Here is a 22,721-nt window from a genome sequence, read left to right on the forward strand (position 1 = left end):
TATATTCTAGTTAAGGAATTCATTCTTCTCCTTCCTCCAAGCCCTAGCATGGAGTTCAACATAAAACAAGAGCATCATGCATGGGACTGCCAAGGACCCGTTGTCTGCAGGAATTGCCGGAAGACAGGACATAGACAAGCAAATTGCAGAGAGGGAAAAGGAGAAACAACTGCCACGAAGGACAATGGGAATCAACGGACAAGTTACAAGCATGCCAAAGGCCCATAAAGCAGACGAGGACTGGAGATAGATGAAACCATTAGCAGAAGATGTTTAATAGGAGTAGTCTTGAAAGGAGCCCAGGACTTGGAGGAAGTGAGACAAGATCTATGGGAGAAGTGTGGGCCCTGGAAAACGAACAACTATTCATCTGCGGAGTCTCAATGGTGGCTTACATCAGAGTCAATGGCTGGAGCTGCAATGGCGATGAGTACTCCCGATAGATGGTGCACCTATGGAGGCGCGGGCTACAACTATACTAGAGGCTCGAGATATTCCGGTGGGTTATAGAATCAGGCGGCGCTGGAGGCGATGATCAGATTGTTCAGCAGACTCTGTTGTATCATCTCAACTAGACTTGTGTCCGGAGACCCTAACTGTGTGATAATGGAAGTGGAAAGGCTCAAGGGGGCCGTGATTCCCCCCGTGGTTAGACTGAGGGGTCCGGAGGGGTCTTTTGAGGTCAGGCTAGCTACACGGACACCGCCACCGCCACCAACTACAGGAACAAGAACGGAAGACACTGGAGCAGGCAATGAGGAACACACACCACAACTGAGAAATTTCATACCACCAGAGGAAGAGAACACCCATGAAAGCTGTGACCAAAACAGCAAGCTGCATTCTCAAGGGGAAGAGGTTGGGCAACGGGGCAATGGTATAGCAGGATCGAAACCTAGAACAGATGCCGCCAGGCAGAACACAACCAAAGGAGCTCATCAATTTGAAAAAGAGGCAAATACCGGAAACGAGGAGCATGTATCAGAAGGGGAGACCATACGAAGACTGAAGAAGGGCGAGGAAAGAACAACCATCACTAGCCAAAGTCCTCCACTCAAAACTGCAGTACAGAAGGCAAAGAAACATGAAGCAAAGGCGAGTAAAGAAGTCAAAGGTCAACAACCGTTAAGGACAGAAAAAGGAGGAAGCTCTAGAACATAGTCTATAAACAAAAGAAGACAGCAATGAAGCCTGATCGGGGAGTTATGAAGTGGATGAAGGCTGAAAAATGTGTCAGAATGAAACTCATAACAGGGGAAAAGAGGAAGAGCAACACTAAGAATAAAGCATAGATGTTAACTCCAAACTCACGAACACCAAATGTGGAGGTGCCTGCAATGGAAACGGCTGACATGGTGGAAGGAGTCTACGAAGGAGATGAGGACCCATTATTGAGCAAACAGATAGAAGAGGTGGCTGTGGAAGTGGGACTGCAGCGTACCCATGAGGGAGCAGGGGGATCCAACGGTCACTCATGAAATGTATTTCATGGAATGTCCGAGGGCTCCGTGATAAGCGGAGAAGAGGGATAATTAGAAGCCACCTGATGGAATGGGGAGCCATAGTGGTGTGTTTGCAGGAAACGATGTTGGAAAGTTGTGGAATATAGTGGGCCGAGGTTTTCTTGAGGGATTTTTGGCGGTAAATGCGGTTGGACGATTTGGCAGGGTGGTGGTAGCTTGGAACGATATGGTGTTCTCTAAAGTGGAGACCTGGTTGGGTGAAGCGACAACAGCAGTCAAACTAAGAAGGATCAGCGATTATTTTGACATGATAATAGTTTCAGTGTATGGGTCGGCACATGCCGCAAGGAGGAGCGGACTATGGGGGGAGCTGACAGAGCTGGTCTCCAACTTTCACGAATCGCCCATGTTGTTCTGGGGCGACTTCAATGTGACATTAAAGGCAGGCGATCGGCCAAATGGCAGGGGAGGGAGATACATCGACTCGTTGAACTTCTGGTCATTCATAGCAGAAGCAGAACTACAAGAAATTTGGCTATTGGACTGTGTTTATACATGGAGGAGCACGACGGGTGGAGGGATGAAATCAAGACTGAACAGATTTCTATGCTCAATCGAGGTAGTAGAAAAGTTCCCAAATGCAGATGTGAGATCACTGCCAAGACCACTTTCAGATCATACTCCCATCGTGTGGGCAACAAATGAAACATTAGGCGCTCCACATATTTCAAGCTGGATAAATCGTGGTTCCATGAAGTTAATGTCAGAGAGGAGATAGCGCAAGCATGGACTGCAAGCCAAAGAACAAGGTAAGATATAGAGACTGGCTGAAAAATTTAAAGGGCAACGACAACATTTGATGAGATATTGGAAACAAGTTTGGGATAAACGGAAAAAGATGAGGAATGATGCCCTATCCAAATTAAAGAAACTGAATGAGTTGGAAGACACCATAGATCTAGAGAGAGATGAAACCCAAGAACGTAAGAGATGGCAATGTGTGGTGGGAGAGGAAGACAAGAAATTGGAGATGGATTGGAGGCACAGAGCGAGACAAATGTGGCGTTGTGCAGGTGATGCGAACATGAGATACTTTCATCTGGTGGCAAATGGCAGGAGACGTTCAAATCAAATATTACAAATAAAAGTGGGGCAACGGGTACACACTGGAGCGAAGGCGGTGGGGCAAGGCTTTGCAGACAATTTTCGTTCCTTCTCTAAAAGGGGAACAGAGCAGATGGAAGTGGTGTGGAAGGGGACCAAGATGGTGAGCTGTGAACATCAAGCGGAATTGATTCGGCCATTTTCAAAGAGGAGGTTAAGGCAGCAATTAAGGGCTGAACGGGGAGGGAGCTCCAGGACCAGATGGCATCCCAATATTTTTTTACTGTGAATGCTGGGATTCGGTTGGTCCGGAGGTGATGGCCACAATTGCCTAATTTCGAGAAGGTTGAGGAAGCATGGAGAAAATCAATAGATCACATCTTTTTCTCATGCCGAAATGTCAAGTGGCAAATAAAATTGAGGATTTTGGACCCTTCTCCTTGTCAAACTCAATCTATTTGATTATTGCCAAGGTGCTAGCAAGCAGACTGAGGGCCAAGATAAGAGAGTTGGTTGGACCTAGTCAGTCAGCCTTTATCCCTGGTAGACTATTGGTGGACAGTGCAGTAACCGCTGGGGAAATTCTAGCAGCATGGAAGAGAAATGGAACCAAAGAGTTCATGTGGAAGGTCGATTTTGCCAAGGCATATGATTTACTAGACTGGGATTTCCTATGGGCCTCCATGAAGAGGAGGTGCCCTAAGGAGTGGATAGTTTGGGAAGAGATGCATCGCATCACATTACTGCATGGTGTTGGTAAACGAACAACTTGAAGGAGGCCGAATCCAACCACATACGGGAGTGAGACAAGGCTGTCCATTGGCTCCACTATTGTTTGTCTTGGCAGTGGATGCGCTCGCAGTTTGTACCGACCAGGCATGCACAAAAGGTCTGCTGTGATGATATCAACTATCAGCGCAGCAAAATGGAATTCCCTTGCTCCAATATGCGGATGACACCACCTTCTTCATCAAAGGTTCCGCGAGGGAAGCGAGAAATTTATCCATAATCATTGATCTTTTGGCAGATTTCTCGGGACTTCAAATCAACAGGAGCAAATCAGTCTTGTTGTGCAGCAGGCTATCGCCAGAAGAAGAGGCATAATGTGCAGGGATACTGACCACACCAATTGGGAAACTCCCAATGAGATATTTGGGCCTATCACTGACGAAGGGGAGGCTGACAAAAGCAGATTGGCAACTGGTTATTGAGAAAATGGAACATCGGCTAGAAAGATGGCATGCAAAGGTTTTATCGAGAGAAGGCCGATTGGTGCTGCTGAGGTCGGTATTATCATCCATTCCAATTCTCTACCTCTCAGTTTTCAGGATGCCAACGGGAGTTGGGAAGAGAATAGAAGGCATGATGTGACGTTTCTTATGGAAAGGATCAGTACCGGAACAAAGAATGGGAGTTGCGATGGTAGCATAAGATAAAATATGTGGGCCCATCAAAGCTGGAGGTCTGGGGGTCCTACATTTGCAGAGTATGAACATGACACTATTGACCAAATGGGTGGAGATAATTATGAATCCACGAGGGGATCTTGTCTTTAAAATACTCTAGGACATCTATGGCAGGGAACTGGATTGGGATCAAAAGGCAGAGCCGTACCATGGAGCATCGCCTTTCTTGGCAAGGGCTCAGACAGATCTTCCCAAGAGTACAAGGCTTTTTTTCTGCCAAGTTAGGTGACGGGGCGACTTTTCAATACTAGAAAGATGCATGATCGCCACGGCGCAGCTTGAGCGTGATTTTCCCTCGATTGTATGCACTTGCACAGGATCACAATGCCCAGGTTCAAGACTGTTGGGATGGAACATGGAACCCGATCATGAATGAAACTCTTTCAAGAATGAAATACTTTTAGGGATGAGGCGCGAGGAGCGTGAAGATTAAGATTCAGACGAGAGTGAGATAGTGCGGAGTTGTCTTTATCTGGCTGGGAGTTTACTATTTACAATACCTTGCCTGTGGGACTGCTGCCTGCCCTGCTTCCCAGGCATCTCCTTATCATGCACTAAGGAGAGAAAACCAGCAATTTGATAACATTCTATCAATGAATGATAAGCATCAGCAAATTAAATTAAACTGAGGCACGAGTGAGCGGGTTCGACGGCGCGACTTTAGGAGCTGCATATCTCTATAACATTTCTGCTTGAAAAAGATCATGAGTTAACAAGACACAGTTCTTGCAGTTCTTTCAGAACCGAAAATCTTGTTCTTCAATCATTGTAGGCAGCTAAGTTAATCTGTAAATATCTTAGAAATTCTCTTATAAACAAAGAGAGGTGATGCTAATCAATGAGGTTATCCAGCGGATAAACGAAGGTGATGCTAATCACTGATTTATCAGAAGAACAGTTCTTAATTTTAATCAGAAGAACAGATCCAGAAAACCATGGAGAAAGAAAGAGAGTATCGCATCTATAATAGATATAGAGACAGTCTCCAGAGAATAAGATGCCAGTAAATCCATCTGGTCCCGGGACGCTATCCGCCGACAAGGTCACGAAGTGAAATTGATCAGATAGAGTGGAAAGCAACATGTTGTTATCCTCCTCAGTCACCCGTGATGGAATATAAGCCATTCAGTTATTTCTTCATTCGCATATTGTGAATTGACTTCGTCTTCATAAGGCTTTGCGCCTTATCTTACTAGCGTGTTCTTGAGTTCATGGACATGCAACAGTCCCTCATCCAGCTACAACAAAAAGAAGGAGAAGGAGACAGCTGGACATGGATAAATGGCTCGCTCTCGGTCCAAAAGGCTTATGAGAAGATTCGGGCGGGGAAAGAGGAAGACACGACATTAATCAGGACGTGCAGATTCATATGGAGACAGAAAGTCCCACTGAAGGTGAGGTTTTTTGGATGGCTGCTGGCGAGGAGAAGATTAATGACAAGAGTCTTCCACAGAAGGTTATATCCAGATACATCGTCACAATGCACGCTATGCTTGAATGGCGAAAAAGACTGCAACCATCTCTTCTTTGAGTGCTCCTTTGCTTGCACGGTCTAGGCCAGCCATATACTTTCAAGGATAAAGGTGTCATCACAAACGGCGTTCTGGGAATCGGTACAGAACTGTAAAGACAGAGGAAACGGGGACGGTGGTCGAGCATTAATGGTTCTATGGGCCATCTGGTTGCACAGAAACGAGGTGCTGTTAGGGGAGAACGGCCTCTAAAGATGGAGCTCTACAAGAAGCGGAAGGTTTTAGGGCCGCATGGCTCCGGAGAGCAACATCAGGGAGATTTTGACTGATCGAACTGTAAAGGATGGGACTGTGTGGTCCTGATGGGAGGTTCACCGATTAGTCGGGTGTTCATCCCTTTTATGTATTTTTCAAAAAACCAGTGAAGCCCTAACAATCAGTTAAGTAGGTTTTTTCCCTTCTTGTTTCCTGACTGGTGGCTAGGTCAACAGCAGAACAGAGATGAAACTTGATGACTGATACATTAGGGTATTTATAGGACCTCCAGTTATTCCAGAAGTTGGTTATTTTCTGCCTTAGGTTCAGTCAACCATTGGGTGCTCTTTAACCTCTATGGTGCTCATCGTATCAAGTGCGCAACAGAAATCTCTTTTGCTCATTTTTCCTTGGTTCTCATCTTTCACTGTCATCTCTGTACACCATGTCCAATTCTCATTCTCTTGCGCTGGACTTGTGGTTGAGAATTCTCTTTCATTGAGGTGAAATATCCAAATCCCATGAGAGAATAGCATAAAATTTTTTGCCATGTTTTTTCCCCATTGTGAAACAGAGAATCCAGTAGCAATGATCCTGTGCTGCATTTACCAGCCCTGATTTATTTTCAGCTAAAACACAAATTTATCTGAGTTTTGCTGTGTCTAGACTGTTCTAGTAACTCAAATATCTTCTTCGTGGCACATTTTTAATTTCTGATCTTCAGTTGCTGAGGATTAATGTTTTATCTAGGCGTGGGAACCTTTGTCATCTCAACAGCTAGTAGCAGCATCTATCGTTGATGTCTTTCGGATCATTGAAGAGGTAGAACTAAATTCTATGGCTTTTGTGATTTACATTTATCCAGAGCTTTTCATCTTCAAAATTTGATTATCCACCATATTTCTTCACGGGCGATGCCCAAACACTAAATCTTTCATTGTACAATATTATTATGATAGATGTTTCATTGAAAAAAGTTTGTGACTCCAGTCATTCCACGTACTGATCTAGATAATTTTACAGAATGTCGACCAGTTCTTTTCTCTTCAACTTCCAATGGATATAATCCACCTGCGATCTCTTTTAGTTGGGATTTTTCAGAGCTTAGACTCTTATTTATCTCAGATGAGAAGTAACTTTGGTAATGTTCTTTATCACTTTATATATTTTTTATTTCATGGATATCTTGAGAGTATTTATCATTAAAAGAATAATTCCCGTTGCTTCCGTGAAGAAGTATTATTATTTCTTGATTGAAAAAAAGCAATAAAATGATTGTTTTTTGAAAAAGATAGGAAAGATCACTCGAGATTGGTGATCAACCTGAAGCAAATAATATATATGAACTTAAAATACACGAATTTCCAGATTGTCCCTTTTTTCCTCCCTTCACTCCTGGTACGATCCGGAATCTAGATTGTATTTTTTATAGAGAAAAACCGAAATAGCTTTTTCAAGAATGATAGTTCAACAAGTAAATCTCAAACAGAAATGTGAAAAACCTCAGATCGGTGAAGTAGATTTCAGGGAAAAGCATGAAAATAAACTGAGAAATCCGTTGAGGAGGATTTGCTGATCCTTCCCCCTTCTTCTGGTCGCAGATCCTCCTGCTCCAGCCTTCTGCCTCAGCAGCCTTTATCATAACCGTTTCTTGAACCAAAAAAAAAGATCCCTTCATCCCGCTCTTTCCCCCTCTTATTTATAGGTTTCTGAACTTTGAACTCACACGTGTGACTCCTTCATGCGAATGAGATAGTTTTTTTTTTTTTGAACTGTAACTAGGGATGAACACCTGATGAATCGGTGAACCTCCCAATTGGACCATGGAGGCCCTATACACTCCTTTCAGTCATCTTCAAAATCTCCCTACACCTCCCATCGCATGGGATGACCATGCGGCCATAATTCCTTCTGCCTCATGTATTGCTCCATCTGTAGAAGCCCTTCTTCCCCGGAACACCACCTCGTTTCTATGTAACCAAATGGCCCACAACACCGCTAGAGCTCGGCTCCCGTCCTTGTTTCCTCTACTCGCGCAATTCTGTGCCGAGTCCCAAAAAGCCACTTCAGATGTCATCTTCAACCTTAGAAGTGGCTGGCTGGCCCAAACCGTGCGAGCAAAGGAGCATTCAAAGAAGAGAGGGTTGCAATCTTCCTCCCCGTTCATACATAGCACGCATTGTGGCGAAGTATCTGCGTATAGCCTTTTGCGAAAGACTCTGGTCATTAATTTTTTCCTTGCTAGCAACCATCCAAAAAATCTTGCCTTCAATGGGACTCTTTGTCGCCATATGAACCTGCATGCACTGACTAGTGCCCTGTCATCCTCTTGCCCATGTCGGATCATCGTATAAGCCTTTCGAACCGAGAAGGGGCCATTTGTCCACTCCCACCTGTCCTTTTCTCCATCCTCTGGTCTTAACTGTAATAGGGATTGCTGTATCCTCGGACACACGCTGGTCAGATAAGGCCCCACGTATGGTCGGGTTCCACGCTCCCTCCCAGCAGTTACACACATGGGCATCTTGCTCCTGGGCACGAGCATACAGTCTGGGGAATATCTCACAAAGGGCTTAGCCTAGCAGTAAGCCCTTTGTGCACGCTTGCTCAGTGCAAACTGCGAGTGCGTCCACTGCCAGGACAAACAGTAGTGGTGCTAATGGGCAGCCTTGTCTCACTCCTTGTTGGGGCTGTATTCGACCGCCTTCCGGCTGCCCATTTACCAGCACTGTGCAAGAGTGCGATGTAATACATCTCTTCACCCATTTTATCCATTTCTTGGGGAAGCCCCTCCTTTTCATTGAGGCCCATAGGATATCCCAGTTTATAGAGTCGCATGCTTTGGGAAAATCAACCTTCCACATGAACCCTCGTGTTCCCTTCCTCTTCCATGCGGCTAGGATTTCCCCGGCTGTTACCGCACTGTCCACCAATAGCCTGCCAGGAATAAAAGCTGACTGAGCGGGGCCGACCAGTTCACCAATCCTTGCTCTGAGCCTGTTTGCTAGCACCTTGGCTATAATCAAGTAGATTGAGTTCGACAGCGAAATGGGTCTAAAGTCTTCAATTTTTTCCGCCCCTGGACCTTTCGGCAGGAGGAAAATATGTGATCTATTAATCTTCTCCATGTTGCCCCGTCCCTCTCTAAAATCCTCAAGTGTGGCCATCACCTCCGATCTGACTAGATGCCAACACTGGCTATAAAAGAATACCGGGATGCCATCGGGACCCGGGGCTCCCTCCCCATTCAACCCCTTAATTGCTGTCTTGACCTCGTCTTCTAAAAATGGTCAGATCAGTTCCGCTTGATGGTCAAAGCTCACTCTCTTTGCCCCCTTGCCGCACCACTTCCATCTGCTCTGTTTCCCTTTCTGGAGAAGGATCTGAAATGGTCTGCTATGGCCTGTCCCACTGCCTGTGTGCTAGTGAATTCCCGCTCTCCCACCTTTATTTTCACTATTTGATTTGTGCGTCTCCTGCCGTTTGCCACCAGATGGAAGAATCTCGTGTTTGCGTCCCCTGCCTATAACCATAATTGCCTTGATCGTTGTCTCCAATCCATCTCCAATTTTTTGTCCTCGGCCACCACAATCTGCCATCTTCTACGCTCTTGAACCTCTTCGTCCTCTAGGGTTCTATTGTCTTCCAAATCATCCAGTTGCTTTACTTTGGCTAGGGCATCATTCCTCCTCTTCTTCCTCGTATCCCAGACTCGTTTTCGATACCCCATCAAGTGTTGTCGAAGTCCGTTCAATTTCTGAGTGATGGTCTCTATATCTGACCTTCCCCTTGGTTTTGTAGTCCAGGCTTGCGCTATTTCTTCCTTGAAATTTTCCTCATGAAACCACGATTTATCCATCTTGAAGTATGTGGAGCGCCTGAAGCCTCGTTGGTCGTCCACACAATGGGAGTATGATCTGACAGCGGCCTTGGCAGTGATTTCACATCTGCATTAGGAAACTTCTCCGCCATCTCTATTGAGCATAGGAACCTATCCAGTCTAGATTTCATCTCGCCTCCTGCCATGCTCCTCCACGTGTACACACAGTCCACTGGCCCCTTTTCTTGAAGGTCTGCTTCAGAGATGAATGACCAAAAGTCTGCTGAGTCAGGGTCTAGCCCACCCCTGTCTTGTGGCCTGTCCCCAGCCTCTAGCGTTATATTGAAATCTCCCCCGAACAACATTGGCAATCCTTGGAACTTGGAAACTACCTCTGCCAGCTCCCCCCATAGAGCACTCAAAATCGTCGCTTCGCCTTTAGCTTGGCCGCTGCTGTCGCTTGTCCCGACCAGGTTTCCACTTTAACAAACTGTGCATCGTTCCAAGTTATTATCACCCCACCAGAGCGTCCCATTGCATTGACTGCCATGAATTCCTCAAGAAAGCCTCGGCCCACTGTGTTCCACACTCTGCCTTCATAGCTTTCCAGCATCGTTTCCTGCAAGCATACTATTGTGGCTCCCCATTCTTTCAAATGGTTTCTTATTACTCCTCGTCTTTTTTCATCCCGGAGCCCACGAACATTCCATGAAATACACTTCATGAAAAACCTTTGGGTCCCCCTCCCCCTTCTTGGGTCCGTTGCAATCCTACCTTCATTGCAATCTCTTCTACAAGCTGTCTGAATAGGGGGTTATCTTCTCGTTTGTTTCGTTCATCCCTTTTGTCTGCCTGTTCCCTTATGAGTATCTGTGCATCTGGTACCCTCAAGCTTGAACTCGACATTGGAGCCTTGTTTTTTGTGTTCCCCTTCTCCTTTCCCCCCGGTATACGCTTCGCCCTGTTGCTCATTGCAATCTTCATCAGCTTAGCCAATCCACGGTCATGCTTCATTAATGTCATCTTCCTCCGATAGACCATGCTGGTTCTGGTACTTCTCCCTTTGTCTTCTTGTGTCGCGTGCTGCTCTGCGGTTCTCTGGTTCTCTGCTGTGCTCTGCGGTTCTGCCGTCCCTTCTTCCGGCTTCTTTGCTTTCTTCATCCCATTCGGTCGTTGGGGGAGCTTGCCTGCAGAAGTTTCTCCTTCTCCTGCTTTCTCCAGGTGTTGATTTGTCCCCTCTTCAATCGTCGCCGCCTCTTGAGTGACATTTTCCATAATTGTCCGACAGTGGGCTCCTTCATCTATTTCCAGCCTATCTTCTGCAGCCCTAGATTGTTTTCTTGCCGCACTCACGTCCTGGTGTCCAGTCTCTTCCCCTCGTGCTCCCTGCCTGCTTTCCGCTTCTTGGTTTTCTTTGATCACACCTCCCCCTGGTGCTTTGGTTTCTCTCTCCCGTGGTGTATCCTCCTCATTCTGAGCTTCCTCTTCGTCCCTTCTTGTACCTCCCCTCGATATCATTGGTGGCGTCTGTGAATACGGCCGGATCTCAAAAGACCCCTCTGGGCCCCACAAAATGACTTTGGGTGGAATCACTGCCCGCTTGAAACGCTCCACTTCTATTATCACGCAATCCGGGTCACCGGATACAACTCCAGTTGATAGGATACTCCGGAGCATACCGAAAGACTTGACCATGGCTTCTAGTGCCGTCTTGATTCTGTACCCCATTGGGATGTCTCGGGCTTCTAGTATGATTGTAGCACACGTCTCTTTTGGAGCTCCATCCGTTGGAAGCACGTGTAGCCATGTCACCTCTGCATTTTCTTCGACTTGTTGTCTCCAACCTCTGACCAGGTCATATGCCGTCAGTGGAGCCCCACGGATAAAATTTTTTCCATTTTCCAGAGCCCATACCTCTGCCCTGTCCAGGCTCGGGCACTTCTCACACAAACCCTGTCTCACCTTCTCCATACTCGGGGCTCCTTGTAGGACGTCCCCTATTAGACATCCTTTGAAGACAAGTTGATCCTCCAGGTCTCGCCTGTTCACCAAATCCTCCGCTCGTGTGTTGCTCTTCCCCTGGTTTCCCTATCCCCTTTAGAAACTTTCTTAGTTGATATCTCACCTTTGCTGGCAGCACAATAAGCTTGCCGATGCCCTGTCTGCCTGCACTTCCTGCAGGTTATTTGGCCCCGGCATTCCCAAGCATGGTGCCCTTGTCTTAGACACTTGTTGCAAATATCTGACCTCCAGATTCCATTGGGCTGCTTTCCCTCGATTCTCCTTCGACGTGGTTGCACTTGCACCCAGCCTTCTTCCTCTTCTGATGTCCCAGCATTCCGTCGAGTCTTGTTTCCACTTTTTGGATCTTCCCTTCTCACTCTAAGCTGCCTGTTGAAGGCGACGTCCAGTCCCTGATGCTGGCCTTCACCGCTGTCCTCGCCTTGGACCTCCATTCCCCCTTTATGCTCTAGGTGCCCTTTCCTGGCTCCCTGGGAGCCGCTGCCCTCGCCATGGCGATGTGCCAGTACTCCTCCCCCTCTTCGTCCCTGATAATCATCTTCTCTCCCCGCTCGTCATCTGTCCATTTCTTCCTCTTCCCTTGCAACATGCTTGCCATAAGCTTCCCGCCTTCCCTCCTCAGCTGTGTATGTGCTGAGATAACTGTCATAATAGTCTGTGTGGTCCTTTCTGCCTGCTCTCCTCTCTCCCTCTTCGTTGTGATTCTGAAATCGACGTCTGCTTCTGTAGACTCTGCCATAGTCCTCCCTTTTCTGCAACAGTATATTTAGGAGACATCGCGGGTCAGTTGAAGGGTCATCCGTCCGCGAAAAAGATCCTCCCTGCCATCCTGTCCAAGCACTACCTTCTCCTCCTTTATGTCCTGTATTGAGACTTCCACTCCAAGTTCTCCGCCACGAGCGAGATAGTATTCCTGTTTCCCTTCCTTCATGAACGGGTTTATCATTAGGACTGTACTTCGCAAACTGAACCTTAATATCCCTCCCATCAACGATTTTCCCTTCAAGTTTCTCGACAGCTTCCTGTGCCTCCTGGGCGTACTTGTAGCGCACAAATGCAAAGCCCCTTGATTCCCCTGCGCTGTGATCCTTTGGAATGAAGATATCCACAACTTTCCCATAACGACTGAAGAGCGGGAGAAGATCATCCACGGTTGATCGGGAAGTGATGTTGCGAACTAGAAGAGTGTATGTGTCTCTGATGTCCGGAGGAACATTCTTTTGGCAGATCATTGGTTCTTGGTTGTACTTCCTCCCAACAGCCCAGAATGAAGGCTTCACAGTGCCTCCCCTCAACCTCAGAACGAGGTGCAAAGTAGCCTCCTTCTGAATGTTGTAATCAGCGAGGTTATGTCCATCCTCAAGTTGCTTCCCGGCAAAAATCAGACGCTGCACGTCTAGACAGATTCCTTCCTTATCCTGAATTTTTTCTTTCACAGTGTCAATCTTGGCTCTGCGTTCCACCTCAAGGGTGATCGTCTTCCCTGTCAAGGTCTTCACGAAGATCTGCATCTCAGACTTTGATATTGCATTCATTGCCCCCACTTCAACTCGGCCCCCCAATGCTGTTGAAAGAGCAGCTCTTTGCGTTGATGCAACCTTCTCATTTCCACTGCCCCGACGACTGTCAGGGTTATGAAGAGCGTTTAGTTCCAACTTGTCCTCAAGCCATTTCGCTGAGCTGACAACAGGTGTCGGAGTGTGCAGTGCGATATGGTTAACAGCAGCAGACCACCGCTCATTCCACATGTATGGCCCTGCAACTGCTTGAAGCACCACAGCGCTTGCACTTCTTGAACTGCTCAGCATAGTTGAAGTTGGTTTGACTGCTATCTGATTTTACTTTTTCTGTTCCCATTTGGAAGGAATAAATCGCCGCTTTGGCTCCGGCGCACCTGAAAGAGGCATACCCTTTTCCTCCCATTGGAACCAATCAACATATGGCGCATATGGATCCACGTCTGCATGAGGAGTTTTTCCCTTCAATATTCTACCAATTAATTTTCTTTCTTCTTTTGTCAACTCCGCTTCTTCATCATTGTACTCGTCATATATCTTTCTCCAGTTCTTAGAATCATCTACTCCCTCTAAGAATGAATCGATCTTGTCTCTCTTGGCCTGCTTCCTGATTTTCTTTCCCGCAACATCATACCCAATATGCTCCTTCTCATCATACCAACGAAGAGGAACGTCGCCGACTGTGTTCCTATCAGGCACCTCGTCTTCAGACGAGTCGCTCCCCTTGCCCCCATGTTCTTGAGCTCCTCTCCCCAATTCCTCCTCATTTTCCGACGACCCAGATTGGTTTTGAAGATCTCCGACTCGATCATCCTCTCCCGACCCCGATCCATCTTCATCTTTCCGAGCTTCTTCCTCGGAAATTTCCTGAGGCGGCAATGGCAGCGGGGATAGCTTCTTCTTGGATGCTGCTTTCTTCTTCGCCATCTCCGCGAGAGTACGAGTGTCCTCATCCGACTCCGAGTCATCCCCGGAGGAAGCCGTCCCGCGACACCGATCATCCTCCTAATCCTCCGTCACAACAGGCGAATCAAGAACTTGTCCATCCTCCACCGATTCCGAGTTCTTGAGCAACTCGAGAGCTGCCCGGCACTGTTCCAGCACCTCCAAGAGCGTCTCCTTCTTGACCCTCTTCGCCCGATCGGCTCCCTCTTCGGATTTTGCCCTAATTTTCACGCCGGACAAACTGGGTACGGCGGATACCGCCATACCCATCTCCGATTCCGGCAGCAGTTTTATTGCTATCCTTGGAGCTGGAGAACAGCGGCGAGCCGCGCGAATGAGATAGTTACCTTGTTTGTTGAAACGTCTTTGAAAAGAACGTATCAACTCCCTCCTAATAGTGTGAAACAAAAATCTCCACATCATGCAAGCACTGGCTATTTAGAAAGCCCTTCCCATAATAACTATCTCATTGTGGTGTGGCTATATCCTCCATAGTGTCATGATAAGAACCTCGTCTAGGTTCGTATCGGAAGGGGATTGGAGGACGAGGCGAGGTAGACGTTCCAGGGTAGGAGAGTCAAAAGGGGAATGATCGGGAAGAGGCCGAGCAGAGGGGTTAGGGATCGGCCGAGGACGAGCTGCCTGATGACGCGGTGAAGGGTTGACGATCTCGGGGACAGGGATCGTCGGAGACTAGAAGGGAACCGAACGGCAGAGGTAGGGATCGGATTGGAGGAGAGCCGGCTGAAGCTCCGGTGAGACGATCGCGGGGATGGGGGATCGCTGGATGTTCAGGGGGACGGGACCGAGACAAGGAGGATCGAGAGAGTGAGCCAAGGGCCGATCTTACCTTAATGCTTGACTGCTCTCCTCCAGGGAGGGCTACACATACTTATAAGAAAATGAAGCAATCTACCCTAAACATGAAATGACTAAAATGCCCCTAGTGGGCTAAAATTCCTAAGATACCCTTTGGGGGTAGAGGATCGTATCATGTCACAAGGAGAATTCCCCATTCCATATGCCCCCTGCAATCCACCTTCCTGTGTGGAGCCCCAGTAGGCCTCATTGGAAGAAATATGCACTCATGGGAGTTTTTGTGAGGTCAATATTGCATGGGCAAGAGGACACTAAAAAAGGTGAGAAAAATCTTCCTTGGTCCTTCTGCACATAAGGTGAGAAAAGTCTGGGAACATTTTCTTTTGGAGACCCATGTCGCAATGCGCCGCCTTATGAGCATCCATTCAAAAAATTGCATTTTTAGCTGATCCTTTTGTTTCCATAAAAGCCTGTAAGTGAGAATGGTTGTTGATTTCTCCATTTAGCCTTCTATGATCACGTAGGCTTCCGAGACAAAATTAGAGGCCTCTCCGAACCCAGTCAATCTTGTGTCCCACTTAAGGTCTCTAGTGTAATGAAAACTGTTGCATGCTCTACAGATCTCCCACCCTCTGATTTGTGACAACGCCCTCTATAATCGGATTCCATGTGTCGTTCAGCCATCCCTACCATGACCCGAAGGTTGTGTGCAAGGGTGAAGATGTAGAATGCCTTGAGCCGAGCCGACCTATAATCCAACAAATCTTGAGATAAAGAGTTGTCCCCAAGTTTGGCACTAAAGGATTCTTATAGATGTACTGCGAAGATTAGAATCACAGTAGTATGTGATAAAGAATTATGAACTTGCCATTAGAAAATCACAACGTAGGAAATGGGAAGAAAATAATGTATTGAATCACAACTACGGATCTTGGAGAAGCCTAGAATGGTCTTCTCTTTCGCTGGTCATGGAGCACTCCATGTCCAGCCTCAGCCGTTTTTAACTTTTCCCTTAGTGGGGATCTTTTTTTGAATTTTTCCATAGCTCAAAGACTCCCATCTAGGTTGTATTAAAAGGCTCGTAGTGGGCCCCCCCTTGTGCGCACGTGCCTCTGCCAGCTTGGCACAATGACTCTTGCTTTGATAGGTTCTATTAAAAAACCTATCAGATTCCCAATTGGAAGGAAAATATGCCTCACCCCATGCTGCAAAGTAGATGCCCCTCTGACTTGAACCGTGCGACACTCCCAGTTCAGCTCTGTACCATAACCCTCCTTTAAGACCTTCAGAACCATATCCTCCTCAAAGTTCATAATCATGCCTGTCTGCTTTGTCTGTAGTGCCGTGTTTATGGCTTATTGGTGTAGGCTTCCTACTCCGCCTGATCCATGGTTTTGCAAACCACATCTCTAGAGATAATCTCCTCATTGAAGCTTACAAATGCTTTTGGATCCCGCCGGGTAACTTAAAGATCGATACCTAAAAGATAGGGATCACAAAAGGTGCAGATTTCAGCAACACCAACCGAGCCCCTTTGATAGAACTCTACTCCACCTTTTTGACCCTCGACTGCCAATCTGTATTTGAAAGCCTTCCCCTCGTCATTGGCAGTCCCAAATAGCAAAAGGGTAATGTCCCGAAGGCCATCCCTAAAGCCCCAGAGTACTATGCCTCTTCCTGTGATAAGCCAAACCCTACAAATGTGGTGTCATGGGCGTATATTTTTTTGGAGGGCTCGTTGGGTAGCTTGCTGTATGGAAACTCCTTAGCAAGTCATGTGAACATGACTGAATTGTACATGTCACCATGACATCCACACCCTGGACAAAGAGAAATTGTGTCAAGGGACATTCTTGCCAAACCTTCCATGTGTACAGATCCAACCTCTCTTTGGTCATCCATTCACCAAAACGGGAAAAGGAGTGAGAGGAAAAGCATCTCCAAACCCATGCCACCCACTCAGTGGTGAAGCCTCTCTTCCTCATAGAAGCCCAGAAATAATCCTAGTCGAGAGAGTGATATGCTTTTACAAAATCGACTTTCCACACGTACCCCTAGTCCCTGTTCCTCCAATCTTATTTCTCCTGCACAACTTTGTCATCAGTCAGCTTCTTGCTAGGGATTAATGCTGTCTGAAAAGGTTTGCTGAGATCTCCAATCATCTCCCGTTATCTGTCTGTTTGGGCATTTTCCATGATGACATTGATGGAATTAGATAATGATATAGGCCAAAAATCTCCAACTATAACAGCGCTTCGGCACTTTGGTAGAAGGAATAGATGCGATCAGCTGTTTCAATCCAGGCTATTGTTACTGACAAACCCTAGAGAGTTTGGAGGAGAAGAAGGGTCGATGGAGGTTGAGAAATGAGAGAATAGATTGACATAAGAAAGTAAGTGGCTTACATTAGGGTATTTATACCCTATGAGAGAGAGGAAATAAGAGGAGGATAAGCACTTAACTAACACCCCCCCGCAAGCGAAGTATGGATGTCGTCCATATTGAGCTTGGATACAGCACGTTGAAGCAGCGGCCGGGACAGTCCCTTGGTGAGGACATCCGCTGCCTGGTCAGCAGAGGAGACGTATTCGAGGTCGAAGAGGCCCTCTTCCATATGTTCCTTGAAGAAATAGCGGTTGCGCTCCATGTGCTTGATGCGCCCTTGCTGTCCGGGGTTCTTGGCCAAGGCGATAGTGGATTTGTTGTCACAGAAGAAGTGGATTGGTCCCACATACTTCACGTGAAGATCGGCGAGGATGTTGTGGATCCACTGTCCCTCGGCTGCCCCATCAGCAAGAGCACGAAATTCGGCCTCGGCACTGGAGCGGGACACCTTGTCCTGCTTGCTACTTTTCCAGCTGACGAGGCTGCCAGAACGAACGCAGTACCCCGTGGCAGACCGACAATCCACAACGGAGCCAGCAAAATCGGCATCGGTGTACACCTTCACCGTCTTGTCCGAGCTATGAGGGAAGAGGAGTCCCTTGCCCGGGCAGCCCTTGAGATACGAAAGTACCCGGTGGGCGGCTTGACTGGGGATCTCCTCGGTGAGTGCATGAACTGACTGAGCAGGTTGACCGCGAATGCAATGTCGGGCGAGTGTGAGTCAGGTAGAGGAGTTTGCCCACCAACTGCTGATAGCGGTGAGCATTCGTCAAAGAGAGTCTCGCCCTTGCCCAACTTGACGTTGGGGTCGATAGGAGTGCTCACTGGCGCACACCCGGTCATCCCTGTCAAAGTCAGCAAGTCGACGGCGTATTTCTGCTGTGAAACAAAGAGGCCTCGTGAGGAGTACGCCACCTCAAGGCCGAGGAAATATCGGAGAAGGCCAAGGGCCTTGATCTCAAATTCCTTGGCCAGGGCGGTGCTAAGACGAACGGCTTCAGCAGCATCTGATCCCGTGATGAGGATGTCGTCGACATACACAGCAAGGATGGAGATCCCGGTCGGACGGTGGCGGAAGAACAAAGTGGCATCTCCGTTGCTCTGAGTGTACCCTTCGGCTTTCAGAACAGCGGAGAACCGGCCGAACCACATGCGCGGAGACTGCTTTAGTCCATAAAGGGACTTCCGCAGTCGGCAGACGTGGCCAGGGGGGCCGAGAGAGTAACCCAGCGGCTGCTGCATGTACACCTCCTCCGTCAAGTCGCCATGCAAGAAGGCGTTCTTGACGTCGAACTGTCGGATAGCCCACCGGAAGTGAGCCGCGAGGGCCAGGAGGAGGCGAACGGTCTCCATCTTCGCCACAGGTGAGAACGTCTCGAAGTAGTCCACTCCGTAAGACTAGGTGAACCTGCGAGCCACAAGTCGAGACTTGTAGCGCTCAAGGGTGCCATCCGCATGATGCTTCTTGGTGTGGACCCACTTGCAATCCACCGCCCGCTTGCCAAGAGGGAGGGGGACGATGTTCCAAGTGCGGTTTCGGAGTAGAGACTGCATCTCCTCGTCCATCGCCGCTTTCCAATGAGGAGAAGCGATAGCATTGGCTAAGCGGCGAGGGATGGGATCCGACTCGATGCGAGCAAGAAACAGCCGGTAGGGAGTACTCAGCCGGTCGAAGGAAAGAAAATGCGAAAGAGGATAGCAGGCGTCTGAGTGCACTGACGAACCCTTTCCGGAGGGCAATGGGCCATCCCAACTGGTCGTCATCGTCGAGAGGTTGAGGATGGCTCGGCCAATGGAAGATGGCGGAAGCAGTGGGGAGGAGTCCTCGGGGAGGGCGAGAAACCTCCACGGGAGAATCAGATGACGGAGCAGGGAAGAAGACTCGTCATGGAAGGGAAGGAAAGGGTCATCAAGGGAGGAGGCGCAACGGGAAGCGAGGAGGATGACTCGAGGGGACTGATCGGAGGAAGGAGGAAGAGGAGGAGCATGCCGGATGGCGGGAAGCAAAGATGGGGAGGACAGCACGTCCAAAGGCCCTCGGGGTCACCGACGGAGAAGAATCAAAGGGAGAGGGATCATGGAAGGAGGAAGAAGATGCGGGAGCGGTGGGCTCCAAGAAAGGAACGGGCCCCAAGTGGGGAGCCGAGGGGGCCTCATCCAACGGGAGGCGGGATGAGGAAGAGTGGTCCCCAAAATAGGGTTCATGCTCGGCAAAGGTGACATTTGCCGAGATGAAGTATCGCCGAGACGGCGGATGGTAGCACCGATACCCCTTCTGAAGAGAGGAGTACCCAACGAAGACGCACCGAACAGCACGAGCGTCAAGCTTTGTCCGGCCCGGAGACGTGTCGTGGACATATGCCGTGCAGCCGAATATCCGTGGCAAGAGACCCGTCCGCAGGCACGTGTCGGGGAAGGCCGCGCTCATCCGGTCCAGGGGGGTAGAGAACGCCAACAGCTGGGTGGGAATGCGATTGACGAGATGGGTGCTCATCAGGACGGCATCGCCCCAATACGGCGACGGGGCCTTGGCGTCAATAAGGAGCGTCCGGGCCGTCGAGGTGACATAGCCGATGCGACGTTCGGCTAGTCCGTTCTGCTCCAGGGTGGCAGAGCATGAAGATTCATGGAGGATCCCCCGGTCGGCGAAGAAGGCGTCGAGGTCGTTGTTGAAGAAGTCGCGGGCATTATCCGAGCGAAACCGCTGGATACCCCGACCAAACTGCGTCGCCACCATCGCACAAAAATGACGGACATTCTGCGCAACTTCCGACTTCGCGGTGAGGAGGTAGACCCACGTATAGCGAGTTGCCTCGTCCACAAGTAGAAGTACCGATGACCTTTCAAGCTAGGTTTCGGGGCAGGTCCCCACACGTCGCTATGCACCCGGAACAGCGGGACAGATGTGTGAGCCGAGGACGGAGTGAAGGAAGAACGGCGATGCTTCGCCAACTGACAAGCGTCACACACCAAGGTCTTAAGGTCCAAGCCAGAACATAATTCAGGGGAAAGACGGTGAAGAGTCGCAAAAGGCGGGTGGCCCAGCCGCTGGTGCGTCATCAGGAGTCGTCCCCACCGCTGCTCGGCCCCCGTCCGAAGTGTCCGATGCACCGCGAAGCACTGCGACCGTCCCCCATCATCCAGCAACAGCAGCCCGTTCTCCCGCCTAATCCGTGTAGTCCGGCCGACCTTGTCAGACAGAAACATGCCGTCAGGTTGGAGATGAAATGAGCACTGGACGGCATCAACAAGGCGTTGTGGTGACAGAAGTACAGCCCGCAGGTCGAGAACCTGGAGGACGTTGTGGACCACACCAAGGCCGTCCACATAGACTGCCCCGATTCCAGCCACGCGTAGTCGTCCACCCCCGGCCGTGAGAACAGTACGTGCACCACTATGCCGGACGTAGGAGACGAACCGAGTGTTGAGGGGGGTCATGTGCTCAGTGGCCCCCGAGTCAAGCACCCAAGTCGTGTCCGATACGACCGGCGAGTGAAACGCCGTATGGCCGCAATACCAAGTGTCGGCAGGGGAGGAAGACGCACCAAATGTGCCGAAGTAGGCAGTCGAAGAAGGCTGCATGACTGCCACCTGATCACGGAGCCGGGCAAGCTCGACTTGGATGCTGTCCAGAGCCGTGGTAGACGTGCTCGGGGCCGGGGAAGATTCAGATTGGGCCAACATGGCCTTGCTGTCCGCCTCTTTCTTCTTTCGCCAGTCGTTGAGACGTTTAGTGCACTTGTTCTTCCAGTGGCCCGGCTTCCCGCAATAGGTGCAGACGGGTGTTTTTGCAGGGCGGGCAGCGGCTGCCGGAGTCGGTAAGAGGGCCGAGGACTGCCCAGCAGCGGCAGCAGGTGCTGCCAGAAGCGCAGAGGACTCAGCCGGGTCGGAGGTGGGAGTCCCATGGAGAAGGAGATGACTCTCTTCCTCCTGGAGCTCCTGAACCAACGTCTCGAGATCCGGAGGGCCATCTTTGTTGTGCAGGGCCCGACGACGAATGGCCTCATATTCCCGGTTTAGGCCGTTGAGAAACCCCATGATGCGCAGGATAAGCATGTTCTGATAGGTCTTGCACTTGGGGTCGTCCGTTGGCAGGTAGTGGTCCACTTCATCCCACGCCTTCTTGTTTGCGAGAGCATAATCGGAGATCGACAGAGAGCCCTGTTTCAGGTTGGAAGCTTGAGCAGCGAGGCGTAGATGCGCCATCAATCATTCTCCGCCCGCAAAATTTCGTGGCTTGGTCCCAAAACCCTTTGACCGTTTTCTGATGGGGAAAGCGGTCGCGAAGTCGGGGCCAATGTGAACGTGGACAGCCACCCAGAATGAACTGCTCCTCGGCGTCCCAAGCCGCATAGTGAGGGTGATCGGCGGTCAAGGGATGCTCGGTGCAGTGCTTGTACAGTTGACGGGATTTGAGGGTGGTCTCGATGAAGCGAGACCACTGCAGAAGATTCGGGCCGCGGAGAAGAGTTGATTCCGGGACCAGAGGCAACGGATGAGTGATCTTGTAGGAGAGCGGCTTCTCCGCAAAGTCGGTCTCTGTGTAAGGCATGGTCTCTGTGTCGGTCTCTGCGCGGCTGACTGCGCGGCTGGCTGCGCGACTGGCTGTGCGGCTGGCTGCGCGGCTGGCTGTGCGGCTGGCTGTGCGGCTGGCTGTGCGGCTGGCTGCACGGCTGGCTGGCTGTGCGGCTGGCTGCGCGGCTGACTGCGCTGCGGGCTGCGCGGCTGGCTGTGCGGCTAACTGCGCTGCGGGCTGCGCGGCTGGCTGCGGCTGGCGAGCGGCTGCGCGGCTTGCTGCTGTGCGGCTGGCTGGTCGCGCGGCTGGCTGCTGGCGGCTGGTCGCGGCTGGCTGCTGCGCGGCTGTGCTGGCTGCTGAGCGGGCTGCGCGGCGGCTTGCTGCTGTGCGACTGGCTGGTCGCGTGGCGGCTTGCTGCTGCGCGGCTTGCTGCTGTGCGGCTGGCTGGTGCGCTGCTGGCTGGTCGCGCGGCGGCTGGCTGTGCGCGGCCGCTGGTCGCGCGGCTGGCTGGTCGCGGGGCTTGCTGCTGCGTGGCTTGCTGCTGTGCGGCTGGCTGGTCGCGCGGCGGCTGGCTCCTGCGCTGCTGGCTGGTCGCGCGGCGGCTGGCTGTGCGCGGCGGCTGGTCGCGCGGCTGGCTGGTCGCGTGGCTGGCTGCTGCGCGGCTGTGCTGGCTGCGAGGAGGGAGGGAGGGTGAGATCAAGGGGATCTCAAACCCTAAAGGGTGATGTCAAACCCTAGAGAAGGAGAGGGAAGATCAGGAGCCCTAGAGCTCTGATACCATGACAAACCCTAGAGAGTTTGGAGGAGAAGAAGGGTCGATGGAGGTTGAGAAATGAGAGAATAGATTGACATAAGAAAGTAAGTGGCTTACATTAGGGTATTTATACCCTATGAGAGAGAGGAAATAAGAGGAGGATAAGCACTTAACTAACAGTTA

The 22,721-nt window shown here is 50.0% G+C and overlaps 2 protein-coding genes across 2 annotated transcripts in view; one reads left to right on the forward strand and one right to left on the reverse strand.

The window, feature by feature from the left end:
- Positions 1-22,721, forward strand: part of LOC144711839 (DNA topoisomerase 4 subunit B (DUF810)) — a 72,255-nt gene that overhangs the window by 32,051 nt on the left and 17,483 nt on the right. The window contains exons 16-17 of the mRNA XM_078585931.1: positions 6,511-6,582; positions 6,784-6,901. Coding sequence (XP_078442057.1) covers positions 6,511-6,582; positions 6,784-6,901 — 190 coding nt within the window. The remainder of the gene's footprint in view (positions 1-6,510; positions 6,583-6,783; positions 6,902-22,721) is intronic.
- Positions 20,193-21,474, reverse strand: LOC144712001 (uncharacterized). The gene is made up of 2 exons (XM_078586177.1): positions 20,814-21,474; positions 20,193-20,457 (listed from the first exon to the last, which is right to left on the reverse strand). Exons 1-2 carry the CDS (start codon positions 21,472-21,474, stop codon positions 20,435-20,437), a joined length of 684 nt encoding a protein of 227 aa, XP_078442303.1. The 3' UTR covers positions 20,193-20,434.

This window comes from Wolffia australiana, chromosome 14 (assembly GCF_029677425.1).
Source record: "Wolffia australiana isolate 7733 chromosome 14, ASM2967742v1".
Lineage (NCBI taxonomy): Eukaryota > Viridiplantae > Streptophyta > Magnoliopsida > Alismatales > Araceae > Wolffia > Wolffia australiana.

What these genes read in the sequence shown, in the direction of transcription:
- LOC144712001 (XM_078586177.1), bottom strand. Translation starts at nt 21,474, where the DNA reads ATGGCGCATCTACGCCTCGCTGCTCAAGCTTCCAACCTGAAACAGGGC. An exon ending in TGCCTACTTCGGCACATTTG is followed by an intron (nt 20,458 to 20,813) that starts GTGCGTCTTCCT and finishes CTGTCTGACAAG; the next exon opens with GTCGGCCGGACTACACGGAT.